Raw genomic sequence first — 18817 nt, forward strand, 5'->3', positions numbered from 1 at the left:
GATATCATTACAAGATCACGTGATATTTTTGTTTACAATTTAGAGTGAGGTCAATGACCCCACCCTTATCACGTGATGTCATTACAAGATCACATGATATTTTTGTTTACAGTTCATTGACACTTGATGTCATTACAAGATCACGTGATATTTTTCTTTACATTTTTGAGTGTGGTCTTTGGTGTCCGTCTTTCTCTCGAATTATGAAGTGAGCTTGTATATTTCTAATATTTTCACGATTTGCAGTTTCAGATTCAGATTCTCCATCGCAGAGTCTTTGTGATACCCTCACCTTGGAACTATTTGCAGAAAGTTGAGCTTCTAGCAATAAATATAGCCTAAGTTACTCGAGGTGAATGCAGCTTTCGAATGGTGAAAAAAGTTTTGATATCGGCACAGTAGTTTTTGAGCTTATTCATTACAAACGTACATACAAATCTTTCCTCTTTATGATAGTAATATAGATAACCAACTATTCAATATAAAAACTTCTATTTGTTTTTAGATGAACACAATAACAGCAAAATTTATTATTTATTCATTGTTTTCATTTAACATAGTCGCTCGAATAATGTGTCTACGGCTCGTACAAAAAACAAATTGATGGTTTCCAATTTTTAAAAATATGCGTTATTCTGTTCTAAAAAATATATTTTTTTATTATAGAGAAATAGCCAATATTTCATTTTCCATTTCTGCGTTTTAATTTCGTTTTGATTTTACCAATTATTTGTTTATACAAAAAACTCATTTGCTCGCATTTTTATTTATTTACATATATTTTTTTTTTTGTTTTCTATAGACTGCGAGGGCTAAAGAGTTAAGCGAGTTGTTGGAATTGTTATGGCGTGGGAAATAGTGTTTGCATGATGCCGTTAATTGCACATGTTATTGTTATTGTTATTGTTATTTATTGTGCGTATGTGTTCAATTAGCGCAAATAATAACAACAAAGTAAATGAAATAAATTTTGTTTTTTTTTTGTTTTTTGCTCTCTTAAAATTTATATTCGAACATTTTGCGTGAGTGTTTTATGCGGCGTGGAAAACTTAAAATTCCAAAGTGTACATATGTATGTAATGTATCATTTGTGAATTTATGCGTGCGTAGAGACGCAAACACATTTACACGCAATATATTTGTGTGTTTCAAGTGTTGAAACTTTTATAAAATGAATAGTTTTGCTGTGCGAAGTGCGAAAGATTCGCCGCCGCCGCGGTACAAAGGTGCTGCTTGTTGTTGTAGCCATTATTGCCACTAGGTGAACACACAAACGAGCCATAATTCTGCTGTGAATAAGACAAACTATTTTCTAAGAAACCCCATATTCGTCGTAGAAGTACCTCAAAAGCGAAATTTGGGAACATTTAACTGAACTTCAACTTCAGGCCTTCGCTATATCTGAATCTGCATAATGAAATTGTCAAATAAATTACTTTGCACTCACAATAAAGTACACGCCTACCAACAGCTTCGGTGACTAAAAGCCAACACCAGTGTTGCCACTTCACAAAGCAGGACATCCGTCACTTTGTTGACTCTTAACGCCGAAAAGCCGCAGACACCTAACGTCAACAAAGCGAGCGTAATCAACAGTGAGTGTGTGAGTGTGTTTACAGCCGGTGCTTGAATTTCCTTGGCTCATCATTCACTGCCTTTCAGCGAATGCCATGCAAATTTCTTGCAGCAGCCGCCGTTGTGTTGCTTCCGGCGAATTGCAGGAATTCCTATACTTTTATGCTTTCGCCTTCCAACTAAGCGCTCCCACGCCTCGTGGCGCTTTGCTTATGTCTTTTGTGTCGCTGATGTGCCGGAGTTTTACACTGATAGCCCCCCTCTCACTCCGCGAGTGCCACATTGTGTACTCTGACTGTCTGTTTATGGAATTCGGCGAGTGAGTGCGCGTCATGGTGTGTGATGAATTTGCAGTGATAAAATTAATGCCTTGGCCCAGAGAAGCTTTCAAGCACTCGCAGCAAAATTACAAAACTGCATTAGCCCCCCGATGTTGCCAGAGATATTTTGGGCAAATTTAAATGGCAGTACATACAACATATGAAAGTTTTATTATTTTTATTTACCCAAAATTTTTGCTTTGTTTTGTGTCATAAATCACTGTGGCCATATTTTATATTCAAATTTAAATTTCAACATTGCACGAAAATTAGCATATCAAATAAAAATAGATAAGAAGTGACGAACTCCTGGTGCGCCAAGCGACAAGATCAGAAGAGCTCGCTATCTCGCTTTAATAGTGACTTTCTTAGTAGCGGAATAGCGACTCTCAGCTAGTAAAGTTTCTGTGAAAATTTTACTATTCTGTTTTGCTTCTTCAGAAATCGTAAAGCTAAAATCGAAACGAACGTACCTTACATTTTATCGTCACCAGAAGTAGCCTGTATGCTACGGAAAGCAAATAATGAATATTAAATTAAATACTAGCAAACCAAATTTGCGTTTTCCTTAATGTACAAAAACATATAATAATTGATACATAAATTATCATTCACATGGGCACATAAAAGAAGCAACCGAAGCCATTTTGGGGTGTCTACAACACGGCATTGTATAGAAGTGTTGTTTTCTACATACAATAGACATTTTACATAACATTCTTTCACTAATCAAACGCTTTTGTATTTCATAATAACCTTCATACATATTTGGGTATGTGAACACCATCGCGTATGAGTAACCCTGAAACCATTATTGGCAATATATTTCATATGAAACAAACGCTTAGGCGGGTACATATGGCAACAAGTTTGGTGAATGATGAGGGTTGACAAGCTATAATAAGGTTAAATTTAAAAGGTTTTGTAATGAATGCTATTGTTGGCATATATATTGTTGAACGGGTGTCGATTGTCACATGAGTTGAGCATTCCTTGAATTTTGGTTCAAATGTAGTATTATTCACTGGTAATTAGAAATTAATACTTGCTTTAAGAATTTAAGAATTCAATCTGTGGGTACATATAAACTTTCTTACTTCTCACACTCCCCTACAGCACTCAATCAACGTATAATTTCGGATCAACTATTGGTGATTTAACACTGCAACGCCACAAGCAAAGGTCACCTTAAATAAATACCCGCACTGCATTTAGCATTTACCATTTCACCTCGCAGCCATTCATTCATCAAAACGCCGTCAGTGCGAGTATGAGCGGGCATGTGCACACATGGTCGATTGGCGCATACTAATTTATTCGAATACTAACTAATGTGTTCCCAAAAGTGACCTGCCACCCGGCGTCATTAATCAAATTTTACGTATGAACGCTTGAGCATAAACACATATATACCGCTAAACCGTTGTTGGTGAGACATAATCTTCGGGAACTCAGCTGTGCATGCCGCAGCAAAATAAATCAACATCCAACTGCTACGCAGACATAACTGTATATGTAATTTCATAAGCAAATATAGCGGCATGTAATCTTGCAAATACATGCACACATACATATATATTTTCGGTGACATTTAATCTCAGTTATGAACGACAGCGCCGAACAAACAGAAATTAGCGCCGGAAGTCAATATTGAATACAGCCGGTCACACACACACATACGAACTCCACTTCTAATATTTGCTTGTTTGTACCAGCCTTCTTTCGGCAAAAACTGACGTCTGCGTTGTGAATAAACATGAAAGGCATGCTTTTAGGCGCACAGCATCGAAACTGTCGCATTGGGTTGTATGCATGTATGTGTGAGTGATTGAAGTGCAAGTACACACGTGTGTATTTGTGTGCATGGGTATGTATGGCGCCAGTCACTCGAATTGTGGCGGCCGCAAGCAGTGCTATAATTATCTTTGCACAAACATATATACACATATATATGAGTTGGGTGTGTGTTGGGGTGCGAACAGCGAACTCTTCAGCCTCAGGCTGTTAACTGCATGTTTGAGAGGCAAACAAATGGAAATAATACTCCGTTTCACAAGATTTTTGCTTCCTCAACATTCTCACATCACTGCCGCGCATTAGCCATATTTTTTTTTTTTGGTGTCAATCGATTATAGGGGGATGGTGTAGTTCGATTGATTAAAGCTGTCAAGCCATGAAAAGGCAATCGTGCTTAAAAAGGTAAACAAAAACTGTTTAAATTTATTGACCGTTTACTACACAGTTAGCCAAGTGAATATATTTCTATAAAATCGCGATATTCACATTCAAATTTGTGCGTCATTAACGTAGCGGCAATCTGTCAAATTGCTCACCTTTTATTGCAGCTAACAGATTACTGTCAATCACCTTAAGGCAACGACACTGATACCAATAGCTATTGTCTATCATTCAGTGGATAACTGATAGGGTGAAGGAAGGTGGAACGCAAAATTCATTCCAAAATGTAGAATAAAGTAACGCTGTCCAAAAATTAAAAAAATAAATAAATAAATAAATAAAATAAAAATTTAGTCATGTGTCTTTGGGGAATCCCTTTATGCCTTAAGTATTATACTTCACCATTGAAGAAGTGGAGAATTTCAATAGCGAAATAATCCAATAAAAGCAGCATGCAAGCAGCTGCGACACTCACTAAAGAAACGAAGCTTCCGCCACAAAGTAATCAGTTGTGAAACGTCCACTTGTTATGACTTGTAGCGAACATCTGAAATATCTCTCACTCTTTCACTTCCATTCACCGTTGTTCAGTGAAGCCCAGCCTCGGGCAGCCGCTGACGCTTTCGACTACCTTTAATGATGCGAAATGAAACAAATGGATTTCCTTAATAATCCGAGAAGCGGCAATATCCGTAAGAAAGCTTTTTGGCTCAGTCAAGCGAAGCCGATTCTGCTCTGCTCTTCCCCAGACAGTTAATAATATTTGCATAAAGTGAGAGACGTGGCTATCATTATTGTCTAAATTTTTTATTGTTTTTATTTTTTTTTGTCACGCGAAAAAATTCAATTTACGAAATTTTGCGCTGTCATTGAAAGTGACACTTAAAACCGCCATTGCACGCAGCGGAGCACCGGGGGGTGTCAGCATTAAATTGATCCTTTTTGTTGTCATACGAATAAACAACAATGTCATTTAGTATTGGAAATGGTGTGAAATTGAAATTGACGCCAAATGTCAGCGATTTACTACAAGTACAAGTATATTTGAGGCGGCAGACACAACTTGTCTGCACTGGGCTCTCTCAGTGCTGCACGGGGCAGCGGAATTGACATTGCCGACAAGTGATTGCGAAATGGCTTCTCATTAGCATTGTCGGAGATGGCTTTGGAATGTAAATGATAGCAATTTTAAGGTGAGATGAGGTGAGGCATGCTGGATTACCTTGAGGATATCAAAAGCGAAATATAAATTAAGTTATTTAAATAAAAATTCGCTTTGAGCCATTTCCAGTACCGCCATCGACTCAAAATATTTATTTGTGTTTGCTTTTGTTTTTTTTTTTTTGTGTTTTATGCATCTCAGCTCGCCAAATAAATATTAAATAAATCTTTATTGGATTGCTTTCAAACTGAGTGTTATATTACACATTCGGCTACTGTAGGTCACTGAGCGTAAGTGCTAACGGAATTCATATAATTTAATGGACGAACGGACAATTTCCTCAGTGCACTCTCATCTCACATTTGACTTATGAACTTTACTTAAGTGATGAAATTAAATTCTCAGCATCGCTTCTAGCACTTGCACTTGCTTTTTTAGATTGAATTTACAAAAAATATTTCCGCTTCGCTGGAAGCAAGTGTTGACGCTATTTTTATAGCTTCTATTGGGAAGAAGTTTCTGCGAACTTTTGAAAACAAGAAAAGCAAACAGCTCGTTTGAAAGTTCAACTGTAAACTAATCAAACAACTCTGTGCACAAAAACAACAGCAATTAGAACAATACAAATTATCAGCGTGACCTTTGGCGCTGTTGTATATATATATATCTAATATATAAAATTCTCGTGTCACAGTGTACGTTATTGAACTCCTCTGAAACCGCTCGACCGATTTTCGTGAATCTTAGCGTGCATATCGGCTAGGGTTGAGAATCGGACAACATCTATTTTTCATCCTCCTAAATATTAAGGGTGGTTCACCCTAATTTTTTTTAACTTTCCGCGAAGAAAATTAAAAATTGCGAGGAAGATATCAATAAGAGAATTTTATTCGAGTTGACAAGAAAAATATAAAAAGAGAAAACAAAAAAATATATTTTGAAGGTTGTCATTGTTGCTTTGTTAAAATATTTTTGTTATTGTTCTATTGTATAAGGTTGTGTCGATAGCCCAAAATAATTTGTAAAACATAAGGAAAGGCTAAGTTCACGTCCAACTGAACATTTTACACTCTCGCAATTTATTGATAAAGTCATATAGAATAACATAAGTCCAATAGAAAATCATCATATATAGTATATGAGGGCTGATGTAATTCCAGAACCAATTTCACTCTTTTTCACCAAGGTTCCAAGGTTTCCAAGGTTAACAGGAATAGGTACCTGTTAGTAGGCAAACAAACGGCACATTCGGCCTTGAAATTACTCCTAAATTGCAAATGAACGAAACACCAGTCGACAAAATCGCCAAGGACACACAGGACTTTAAAAGATCTTGGTTGTCGATAAACGTTTTTGGTGGAGCCAGCATTATGTTTGCAGGTGATTTACGCCAGACTCTTCCAATTATTCCTGGATTAACTGTTACTGACGGGCTAATCGCATGCCTAAAGTCATTTAATTTGTGGCGACACATAAAGTATCGCCAATTAACAACTAACATATGAGTGTTTTTGCAACAACATCAAATTGCGATTGTAGAAGCAGTTGGAAATGGTAGGGTCGCAGTTGACACCTCGATGGATTAATAGCATTTCCAACAGATTTCTGTCACTTCATTGACTTGAAAGAGAAGTTTTCCTGACATGAAACCTCAATATGATAACCATAAATGACTGATTGAATGATAAAAAATAAAGATATCGATGATCTTAATGCGACAATTTAGAATTTCGGTCCAGGAGAGTTGACACAGCTACAAACCAGGATGACGTAGTCAATTATCCCAAACTATTTAAAATTGCCTGTACTACCACCACTCACTTTGCAATTAAAAGTAGTGTGAGTTGTCATCATGCTGCGTAACATAAATCGACCTCGAGTAATCAATATCGTCGCCGAAGCCAATATTGGACCAACTTAATTTAATGTATACCTTAGCCACAACAACGTGTGGCCGGGTATGCTAGTATATATATATATATATGTGTGTGTGTGTGTGTGTGCGTAAACGTTATTGAATTTTCTGTATTTAAAGTTTCCTTCTTTATTTCTTCCTACAGTTATACCCCAATTTAAATGCGCTCAAGCGATCACACAAACGTTTTCACTTTCCTTTGAAACTCCACAATCCCGCTCACTCTCAAAGCGATAAAACTCAAAGCTATGCAATTAAAATATTTGCCAAGGTAAAATGTAAAATGTAAATTTTAAATTACTGCCTTCTAAGTCTCACAAATTCGCCATGCGCATCCAAAGGCATCCTTCATACTCAATCATTAGCAAGCTAATTAAAATCTACAAAGTTTTACAAAGCTGAAATGCCTTGCATACAAATACAATGTATTTAGTAAAAATACAAAAATAACAAATGCTCGAAATGCTGGAGACCGCTAAGAAGATTCAATGAACACTTTCTACACAGTAATTTTATTTAATTTGACAAATATTTATCAACATTTGCTGTCAGTGAGTGGCCAGTATACACTCGACGGAGCTACTAGGTAGCTAGGCAGCTAATAAGTCGCTAAGTAGGGTTGAGTTTTTCATGCTCTTTTTATGCGCACTCTATTTAAATTTAGAGCACAAAAGGTATAATATGAAATTTGGTTCTTTCTTTTTTTCAGCTAAGCCAGTCAAACTTGAAATTCATATATTTATTTGTCTAATTGCTAACAATAGCAGATATCAGCAAGCGTTTGAGATTTTTGGAATATTCTATTGCTATATTGTTTATGCCTTTCAAATAAAATCGGATTACTTTTACACAAAAATTTCTCTCACATTCACAATTTAAAATATTTTTATTATTGACATGGAGTTCAACGGAATTTTTATATTTTCAACATTTTCATTTATGTACATTGTCTAACTGTCACTAACAGCCATCTGCCTGTCAAGTCACTCTCTTTTACACTCGTATAAAAAATTATTATTATTTTCAATTTAAAGAAAAAAATGAAATTAAGCATTAATTTGAAGATATTATTTAATAAAATTATATTTTCGAACTATTTTTATGCAATTCATTTAAATTTATCTGAATTATACACTAAATATATCCGCTTACTAAAAGAAAATGCAAATTGAGTGGAACTTGCAAATAAGTTCAACAGTCAACGCCGTCTAAACATTAAAAGTTATTGCCCCCTGTCTGGCTACGGCATTCCTGCAACAATTAAAACTAAAGCGATTTATATTAATTTCCTTTATGTCTCTAACTGTCGCTTTCAATGACAGTCGCATACAGCTTGGCGTTAGGTATAGCGGAACAGATCGCAGTTTAAATATGCTCTCTCGGATTTCATTAAAATTATTATTTTTTTTCAATTTATAGATGACTATTTTATATATTTTATATAAAAATTTTGTGAATCATAGAAAGTAATTAAACATTGATTTTTGATATTATTATGTATGCACTTAGCCTTAAGCCATCTTCTCACTCAACTTAGTTCTAGTTCATTATTGGCTCTAACAACTGTTTCAGCAGCCAATAAATTTGCAGCAACTTTTAATTTTCCCATAATAATTTCCGTACTTTTTTCAAAGTCCAAAGCAATTTTGATTAATTTGAACTGAGGATACATTCTCTTTATTTCGAATTATTTTGTCTATTCTTCGACACACATATGTAGAGTTCTTCGCACATATTTACAGTTCATATATTCTTCAACTTTCTAAATCACTTAAAACTTAAGAACTTACCAAGAGTGCTTAAAAAGTATACTCTGGTGTCCAGCAAAGGTCAAGAGATCGGCACAGAGTTTCTTAAATTTATTTTTATTCACTTCAAAACCATTTGGTCACTTTACCACTTGTAAATAAACTTTTCAATTGAATAAGTTTGCTGAAATAACTTTTCACACTCATACATAAATATAGATATTTCCAATTTATTTCTTTTACACAAGTGACTTATTCTTTTTTGAAAGAAAATCTATTTTAAAATTTTGTAATTTTTTTAATTTTTTTTTCAATGCCTATGGGAGAACTTCAAAAACACTTTTTCAAATTCGAATTCATGAACGGCAATTTAATTACCTAAACAATTTTATTTATGACAATTTATTCCCCACTATCAAGCACTGTTGTTTTTCGATTTCGCAGGATTCGAAAACACGTCTGACTGCCGCGAAAGCGTGCGAAGGACTAAAACTTTGTGACGCCAAGTAGACAGTGCAACATCTGCCAGCCGCCGCAGCCTATATTTGTCTGTTTTCGTTCGCATCGCACAAAACAAGCGCAGCGCCAAAGAACTTCGACAAAAATAAGGGGATGGAGGTGTTGATAATAGCAAGCACAGCAGCAGCAAGCAACAATTTCTCGCATAAACAAATCATAAAGCATAGCTAGCCATCCCTCATCAGCAGCTGACGATGAACTGTGGATCGGCGGTCACGGCGTATGTGGAACATGAGCGAAAGCGTCGCGCACGTGGTGGACCATAGCGTTTGAAAGCAGAAACTGCCTGCCTGGCGAGCGAGTGTTCGAATGTAGATTCTTAGCGTCTTGGCAGGTAAATAAACAAAATTTGGCGCGTTAAAGGCTTCCGTTCGAATAAACCTTTTTCGCTAAATCAAACAAAAATCATTTAGGTAGTTCATTCTTGAAGAGACCCCAGCAACAAATATTATAAAATAGCAAGACAACAGTCAAAGATACATTGCAATGTAGGACAACTCAACGGTTCGGTGACCGGCGTGTCGCGCTTTTTCGTGTCTCGCCAATTATATCAATTCCTTTTGTGTGTTCTAAGACATATTTACAGAGCTGCCTTTCTAATGTGTGGAAATTAACAAATTTTGCCCAAATTTTTTTAAATTTATCATTTATTATTTTTTATTTATTCCGCGAACTCATTATATGTGGCTCTTTGGTATTCGTTAGCTTTCTGCTAAAAGATATTTAATGGTTGTCGCCATTTAAATTAAATGTGACTGATCAGGCAACATGAAGAATACCATTTATATTGTATTGGAAACAGAAAACACCGACGAATGCCCTATTGTGTATGTAGTTATATGTATTTTATAGTAGTATAATTTTTATATAACAGTATTTCCATTAAAATATATGTTTTTTATATTAAATATTTCATTTATTTCTGCACTCTACTTTATGCTTTAATAAATGAGCTGTTATTCTTGCTTCAACTTCTTTTGTGTTCCTTCAGTACACTGCATTGCGAGCCGAACTAAAAGAAATTTAAGCAGAAATAGTTGAAGTTAAACGATAAGGAGTAGTTTCCTTTTCACACTTTCTATTTCGAATGTCACAAGAAATGGACCTAAGTGAATTCATTATGATCGCTTAGCAGTGCATGACCAATTTTTATGGAATATACATATATACGGAATTAACATATATACGTGTATAATGCATATATAAAGGATATTGCACACACACAAGGGTAGGCTCACACATTTGTATTCCGCCCCAACACTTGTCACTTTATGCCAATGGATTAACATATGGTACGAACCAAGCACAACCTTGGAGTAATACATCATTTTCCATCTCGGCTGGCAATAGCGCCTTCTCTCCTCCGCATGCAGGTGCGAATATATGCCTTGCGGTGCTAACAGCTTATGGGAGTTTTGCTTGCAAAAATCTCGCAACAGTGCCAGTTACGATCCACCACTTGTTTTTATACTCTCGCCACATGTTACATAGAGTATAATTGTTCTGTTTGAGTCATATATATAAAACTGCTTAGGTTAACAAGGGATGAAATTCATATTTCTGTCTATACGACTGCCCGCCCGTTCACTTATTGAAAATAAAATTAAAAAATGAGGTAACAGAAATCAAACTAGTAGTGAATACTTCCCTCAGCAATCCTGCGTATTATCGAATTACAATTCCATCGAATAACGAATATTGAATTCATATGTAACTTAGATTCTTACAAATCTCGAGGAAATATAATGTTCGGCAGCAATCGAACCCAATCATATCCTTACTTGTTTGTTTATTTATTTATTTTTTCCTTCTGTTCATGAATAATGGATTTCTGTAGACCACATACCAGTCTTGGCATGCCTTCATCTTGTTTATGTATTCATATTTACATACAATATGTGCGTATGTAACGATCTAATATGCAGAGGTAGACAAAAGATAAATGAAGTCACATACATTTATACATACATACTATGTATATTTATATTCTGGCAACATGCTGCACAGAGTATTATAGATTTGTTCATATAACGGTTGTTTGTTACACCGAAAAGTAAACGCGTAAGATATCGAGTTATATATATGTGTATCAAACTAATTGAAAATCACGATAGTGGTAAGTAGAGGTAAAGTTTTTTTTCCATTGTGAGGGGTTTATTTACATTTTGGGGGTTCCGTGAGATCAAGTATTTTAATATTATTCGGTTACATCCGAATTAAGCTCTTCCTTACGTGTTTTTGTTTTGCGTTCTCCTGCTGCAGGGATTAGTAGCGAACATATGTCTGACGGATAATGATTTACGACGGAGCAGCGACTAAACGCCGATAAACGGAGCGAAAACTGGTAGGGGGATAAATATGAAAGAAACAGGTGGAAGAAGCTTAGTTATTTTTAGTTCTTATTCTTTCGCCGTCGGGATTTTCTTTTATGTGGATGTGTTTGTTTCGCCTATATAAACGAAGAAAATGTTCTGCTCTGTTCCTGCAGTAAAGACTTCAAATAGAGTGTATCGCCATGAAATTGAAGAGCTATTTTCCATAAAGAGCAAATGAGCAGATTTGTATTCAAGTGTTGTTAAAGGTAAAGTATATAATAAGAGCTTGGTACATTTAAATCCTTGGTATTAAGTTTCAAGTATTTCGCAAGATTATTCATTTAAGAGTTAAACCTGGACTGCTCGATAATCACAAGTTGCTTTAGAATAGTTCACCTTTTCTTTCCGTACTTAACAGTTGCACCGACGAACGCAATCACTGTGATTTCCGAAAATTAAGCAAGTTAAGTCGTTCATTCATGCAAGGCTTTCCAAGAGATACTCGCATTTGCACACACATGTTAAATAGTGGGCAATGCAAACAGAGAATCATGCGGAGCGCAGAAAAGGATTTGGTGCACGTGTTTGCCAATGCGCATGTTTCTACAGCTTTATATGACTGATTGAGTAGCCAAACGTTGCTTTCCGATTACCCTCATTGCTAATTTGCCTTCACTTCTTAGCCTTGTAAACGACCTCAAAGTATTGCATGGGGCTTCAGTATCCCGTTATCACATAGATCTGCATGTTTATGCAATTCAACTGAACACAGGAGCTTTGATAAGTTAGCCGTTTGTAGTATTTTCTGCGAATTTCATTGTGATAACCCATTGGCCAGGTTTGGTTTTATATTCGTGCTATTGCTTCTTGTACGATGAAATGATTTTACAACACGTTGAGCAGCTGTCAAGTTCGAAGACAATGGAAAGGGTGGAAAGAGGCAGTGAAGACGAAGTGTTGGGCAAATTATGGTTTTCCATCAAGTCTTCACTAGTTCACTCAACAGGCCAAATGAGGCGAATTACGGTGACGGCTAACCAACGGACCAACTTTTAATTACGTCTTCCATGCCGCAGCCTTGCAACAGCGAGTAGTTTTGCACTGTAAAAGCAACCTCAAAACTGTTAAATGCGCAAAAACTTACGAAAACTTTCAGAACTTGTTAATAACGGTAATTGCGTAATTAAGTGATTTTCCATAATTTCAACGACTGCCCGCGCATACGCACTCAAACATGTAACGCCTACGAAATATTCCATATAAAATATATATTTTCCTTACAAAATGGCATATTAATCGCGAACATTGAATTGACAAGTTTCAAAATCTAGTTCAACGGAAATTCACCATTTGACGACCGCCCTCTAGCTTTTACTAAATGAACTTCAGATTTCTTTCGCGTACCTTTCCGCTGCGCGATTATTACTTTTATGTGCCGAAATTGTGCCTCGGTGCGTTGGGCTTCTGGCCGCTGGACACATGTGAGCCTGGTGCATGCAATGTGTGGGCTTGGGTGAATCTCATCATTTTGACCATTGGTGTCGTTACCGAGATGCACGCCGGCTGCTTGGCGCTGAGGACCGATCTGGAACTCGCTTTGGACACGCTCTGCCCGGCCGGCACCTCGGCTGTGACATTACTAAAAATGGCCTTGATCTATTACTACCGCCAGGATCTGGCGTGGGTACTGAAGCGCATGCAAGATTTGGTGTATGAGCGCGATGGTGAGCTTTTAGCATATTTGCGATTTTTTAATTCAAAATTTTTCAAATTTACTTGTGTTGCTTGGCATACAACATATATTGAGTACCTTACCTCTTTCTTCGATAGTGTCAATAAATAGCGTTAAGAAGCATATTGTACGCGCGCACGCCGTTATGGCAGCACGTCTCAATTTCATACCGTTTGTTATGGGCTTTATTACGTGCACCTCGTACAATCTGAAGCCGTTGCTAATGACATTGATACTCTATGTGCAAGGACGGGAGCCCATGTGGAAGCTGCCATTCAATATGACGTGAGTGTGTGCCACACGCCCCCATACACACATATGAGGCCTCCTGTAGGAGTCACGTATATGTGCATGTGCGTGCGCGAAAGCAACAAGCAGCTACTAAGCATAGCATCTTCGCCTTTTCATTGCAGCATGCCGCAATTTCTACTGCGCGCACCCTACTTTCCGCTCACCTACATCTTCACCGCCTACACGGGCTACATTACGATCTTCATGTACGGCGGCTGCGATGCATTTTACTATGAATTCTGCTCCAACACGGCGGCGCTGCTAGAACTGCTGCAGAATGATTTGAAGTCCATTCTCAGCTTTGGCGGAGGTGAGCCACTGGCACACAGTCATAGAAGAGTGGTCTCCTTATAAAGCTAAGCGACAATCTCTTACTCGTTCCAGACAAGTTCACCTTAACGGCGGAGGAGTCCACCGTACTGGAGTGGCGTTTGGTGCAGTTCATAAAGCGCCACAATGACATTATCGAGTTGACGCGCTTCTTTTGCAAACGCTACACCGTCATCACGTTGGCGCACTTTGTCTCCGCAGGACTGGTGATTGGCGCAAGCATATTTGACCTTATGACGGTAAGCCAGTGTTTCTACGTCTACTCTAGCACTCGTCAACTTCTACTCAGGCTAAGCGCACAGCAGAGCGACGAGCAGTTCAGCTGTCACTAATTCTCACATTTCGCTGTCTTGCTCTGCGCTCCACTATAGGCAGGGTCTAAGTTTTCTTAAATATTTTGCAGTTTACCGGATTCGGCATTGTCATCTACATTGGCTATACCATCGCGGTTTTGGGTCAACTATTCATTTACTGCTATGGCGGCAGCATGGTGGCTGAGAGCGTAAATATTTTATCAAAATCATTTTTCTCAATTCACTTCACCTCGTTTTCTTTGTGTAAAATTCTAATATTAATCACATTTAATCCATATTCTTTTGAAATTAAGCGAAGGCAACAACACCAACTTCTGCAGTGTTTCCCAAATTTCTATCTTACCAGTGTATATATAAAGTTTAAAGCAGATTTTATTAAAACATCTAATTTCCCTCCGCAGAGCGTTCAATTGGCCACCGTGGCTTTCGGCTGTGATTGGCATGCCTGCAATCCGCGACTGCGTCGCTATGTGCTGATGATAATTATTCGCTCGCAACGCGCCATCAGCATGTCGGTGCCGTTCTTTTCGCCCTCGCTAGTCACATTCACTTCGGTAAATAATGCACTAAACTAAAACTATACTGACTCACTCACACCACATCTTCGATATTGCATTTTATCTACTCCACAGATACTGCAAACATCCGGCTCGATTATAGCTCTAGCCTCATCGTTCAAATAAATTGAAGGCAAAAAAGTAGAAAATCACGAATAGTTGCAAATAATGAGCTTAGTCGCTTGTCTATAACTTATAACGATAATGCCGTCGCATTAAATTTAACACTTGTCGCACTGCAGTAGATCAACGACGGAAAATGTTGCGTATACGCTGTGGCACTTTTTATGCACTTTTTTTTAATGAAGTGTGCATTGGCCAACTATTGGCAATTAACAGCACAGATTAAATGTAAATTATATTTGTTGATTATTATTGCATGTAATTGCGATTATACAACAGTTAGTCAGCATTAAAAATTTACACCTGAAAAAACTCACTTTTTATTAAATAAAAACTGGTCGCAGAAGTTAAATAAATACTGCAGCAGATAATTATGGTAATTACAGTTAAACCAGAATTTATTATGACTTTATTATCGCTATTTTTTCAGGACAATATTGTTAAAGGATTCATTTACTAGGAATTTAATATTTACCAGGTTTTCGTTTTGTGGCTTATTTTTATTGAATTCAATATGCAAAACCACAGTGGCACCTTTAGTTATAGTTTTTCAGCAATTTTTTTCCTACTAATAACAGATTTTAATGAGTTAACCAACCGGAGTAATTAATTATATGCAATTACTTTAAGATTTAAAGGCATAGAGACGTTTTTCAGGAACTTGCCACCCTTTAGGCATTAAATATTAAAAAATAAATTATTTAAGTATTATATATTCGTGGTTCCAATGGCACATCAGGCGTTTTATGTAGAAGTCAGCAGTTTGTTTACGCGCTCACCGAAGGAGTCCACAGCGCCACGACAGCGGGGTGTACAAATATACTAACAGTCAATATGTATGTATACAAATTGTGGGCGGAAGTGATTTCAAATCTATTTTCATGCAATCTCGCATAATTCCGAGCATATTTTTAGTAAACAGCTTGTGGCACATTTGCGGTGGTTTGTCTAGAAGCATTAATGTAATTACACGCTGAAATGTCAAGTTAAATAAATCACTTACATGAAATATGTGAGCCTTTACAACAACAAAATTTATTAATCTTCCATACAAAAACTTGCACAGCTGAGTTGTTCGGGGTCGCTCGTGTTGAAATTCCTGTCGATGTTGGAGTGCGTACACAAGAGTAACGGGTCTAATATCTATCTTCGTGTGTATGTGTATGAATGTTTTTGTAAAGGTGTGGGTGTGGACGCGTGTAGGTAAATAAGTTTCATTTGTGGCGCGTGCGGGATCAATTTGAATGTGTAAACTCCCTGGTGGCGGCGCAAGGTTAATGCAAGCGTAATTGGCATAATGAGAATGGTTGGTGGGTATGAAGGGGGTAGGAAATTAAAGGAATATCCGCATTTTAAATTTTGAAAAAAAACGCACCATATTTTATCCGGAAAAAGCAACTGAGCATATTAGATCAGATGTAAGATGAAACCGAAAATTTTACAAGCTCATCTCCATACTTCAAACCACAAAAGTTCATCAACGCAAATATGTGTGTATGCAAGAACTATTACAATTTTCATTCACTATTTTCCATTTTTAAGTGAGTTTTATACAATTTTTTATAACGCTATAGCTGATGTGCCATCATCTTGTTTTAGTGCCAAAGTGTGTGAAACGATGATTTTTTGGCGTGCTTCTCCGCGTCATTAAAGAGTCATTAAAATGCAAATTGGGGGAATTTAATATTAATATATTCTAGTTTAACACTTTCACCGAAATAATATAAAACTAACACATACAATTCCTAAAGTATGCCACAAAAGAAAGTCAAGAGCATCATATATTGGAACACTCGGACAACTAGAGGACATAGCAAAACCTAGGAGCGATTAAAGATCAAAAAAGTAGGATAGTCAAGACTCATGCCTTGAATGTATGTATGTATGTTATTGGCGTTCAACCGTTTAGCCGGTTATAGCCGAATCGTTGAGAGCGCGCCACTCTTCTCTTTCCTTCGTAGTTCGGCGCCAGTTGGAGATTCCAAGTGTAACCAGGTCGCTCTCCACCCCCTTCCTCGGCTTCCTCCGGCGGGTACTGCATCGAACACTTTCAGGGCTGGAGTGTTTTGGTCCATTCGGACAACATGACCTAGCCAGCGTAGCCGCTGTCTTTTTATTCGCTGAACTATGTCAATGTCGTCGAATAACACATACTGCTCATCGTTCCATCGTCTGCGGTATTCGCCGTTGCCAATGTTCTGAGGACCATAATTCTTGCGCAAAATTTTCCTCTCGAAAACTCCTAGTGTCGTCTCATCTGATGTTGACATCGTCCAAGCTTCTGCACCATAAAGCAGGACGGGAATGATAAGCAACTTGTAGAGTTTGATTTTGGTTCGTCGAGAGAGGACTTTACTGTTCAATTGCTTACTCAGTCCAAAGTAGCACCTGTTGGCAAGAGTGATTCTGCGTTGGATTTCCAGGCTGACATTGTTATTGCGGTTAATGCTGGTTCCCAGTTAGACGAAATTATCTACAACATCAAAGTTATGACTGTCAAGAGTGACGTGGGAGCCAAGACGCGGGTGCGCCGACTGTTTGCTTGATGACAGGAGATATTTCGTCTTGTCCTCATTCACCTCCAGACCCATTCGCTTCGCCTCCTTATCCATTCCTTGAATGAAGGTAATTAAAGTCAAACAGAACACTAAAAAGGTTTGGAGGCTTCTCCTTGTGTTAAACTGGATAAATTTTCCAATCTTCAATACGGATTTTATGACAAATAAAAGAGGTTAACTCTTGCTCCTATATTGCATCGAATTTGGTAATTTTTCGGTCAATTCACACTAAGCATATAATCTACAAAAATAATGCACCCAAAATTAATTTGAAGAGGCATTCGCCAAGAGTCATAACCTATTTTATGAGCTCCATTAAACTTTTCTTGTTGAGCAATTTTCGAGTGCAAAAGGTTCTTCAAAATGACACTCACCAATCGGCAACACACCGCTGCGAAGCAGTCCAAAAACACAGTGTTCAATAGCCCAAAATTAACGCATTTCAACATTCAGCCAAAATTGAATTAACACACGACAAAGGCCCGATCGCTCATTCGCCTGTGTAACGCTGCCTAATTACGAATAAACAACATTTTTGATGCATTTCATGCATGCGAAATACGCAATTATACAGCACCTATACCTTAACGACCCCATGCGGCGTCAGCTGTCCGCCATGCCCACCGCCTCACCCCTCCCCGCTGTGTACCGAACCGAATTTGCACTTTGCTTTTTATGCACGAAGTGCAGTTTGTTTTCGTTTTCGGTCGTTGGTTGGTTGCATTCACCGCTGGGTGCTGCAACAACAATAACAACCATGCTCTGCACACGCTCATTAATGCAGCATAATTAAGAATTTGTTGGAATTCATTTAGCTGCGCACACACTTTAAACGCACTTAAATTATATGCGAAGCGTGTTTACCGTGTGTTTGTTGGTTTCATGTTTTTATGACCTGTCAACGCTAAATTTGTTAGCTTTATTTACTTGTTGTTTGTTGTTGCGAAATGTTGTTTACTCAATAGGTGCCGCTAAACGCAGTAAACCGCCAGCCGCCAACCGACAAAGCGGTAGAGGAGGAGGAGGGGTGTAGCTATGAACCGCTGTCGTAATTGTTATGGCAGTTCGAAAACACTCGCCGCCGCGCCGCGCGAATTACATGTTAATTCACAGTGAGTGAGTTGCTCATACGCCATGGCATGCGACCACCAACACCACCATTTTTGAGCTTAATATGCGT

At 37.6% G+C, this 18817-nt stretch overlaps 2 protein-coding genes across 2 annotated transcripts in view; one reads left to right on the forward strand and one right to left on the reverse strand.

Annotated features, from left to right (window-relative positions):
* LOC105213399 (neuropeptide CCHamide-2 receptor) overlaps positions 1-18817 on the reverse strand; it is a 52518-nt gene that overhangs the window by 15708 nt on the left and 17993 nt on the right. The gene's annotated exons all lie outside the window — the stretch shown is intronic.
* LOC105213489 (odorant receptor 10a) lies at positions 13070-15455 on the forward strand. The gene is made up of 7 exons (XM_029041172.2): positions 13070-13456; positions 13563-13749; positions 13878-14065; positions 14140-14324; positions 14489-14587; positions 14801-14953; positions 15032-15455. Exons 1-7 carry the CDS (start codon positions 13111-13113, stop codon positions 15080-15082), a joined length of 1209 nt encoding a protein of 402 aa, XP_028897005.2. The 5' UTR covers positions 13070-13110; the 3' UTR covers positions 15083-15455.

The sequence above is a fragment of the Zeugodacus cucurbitae genome, chromosome 6 (assembly GCF_028554725.1).
Source record: "Zeugodacus cucurbitae isolate PBARC_wt_2022May chromosome 6, idZeuCucr1.2, whole genome shotgun sequence".
In the NCBI taxonomy this organism is placed as follows: domain Eukaryota; kingdom Metazoa; phylum Arthropoda; class Insecta; order Diptera; family Tephritidae; genus Zeugodacus; species Zeugodacus cucurbitae.

Bases quoted from the DNA above. Each gene is read 5' to 3' on its own strand.
- LOC105213489 (XM_029041172.2), top strand. From the start codon at position 13,111: ATGAACTTCAGATTTCTTTCGCGTACCTTTCCGCTGCGCGATTATTAC. The intron at 13,750-13,877 runs GTGAGTGTGTGC...TTTTCATTGCAG, and splicing joins AAGCTGCCATTCAATATGAC to CATGCCGCAATTTCTACTGC. The intron at 14,954-15,031 runs GTAAATAATGCA...TCTACTCCACAG, and splicing joins CGCTAGTCACATTCACTTCG to ATACTGCAAACATCCGGCTC.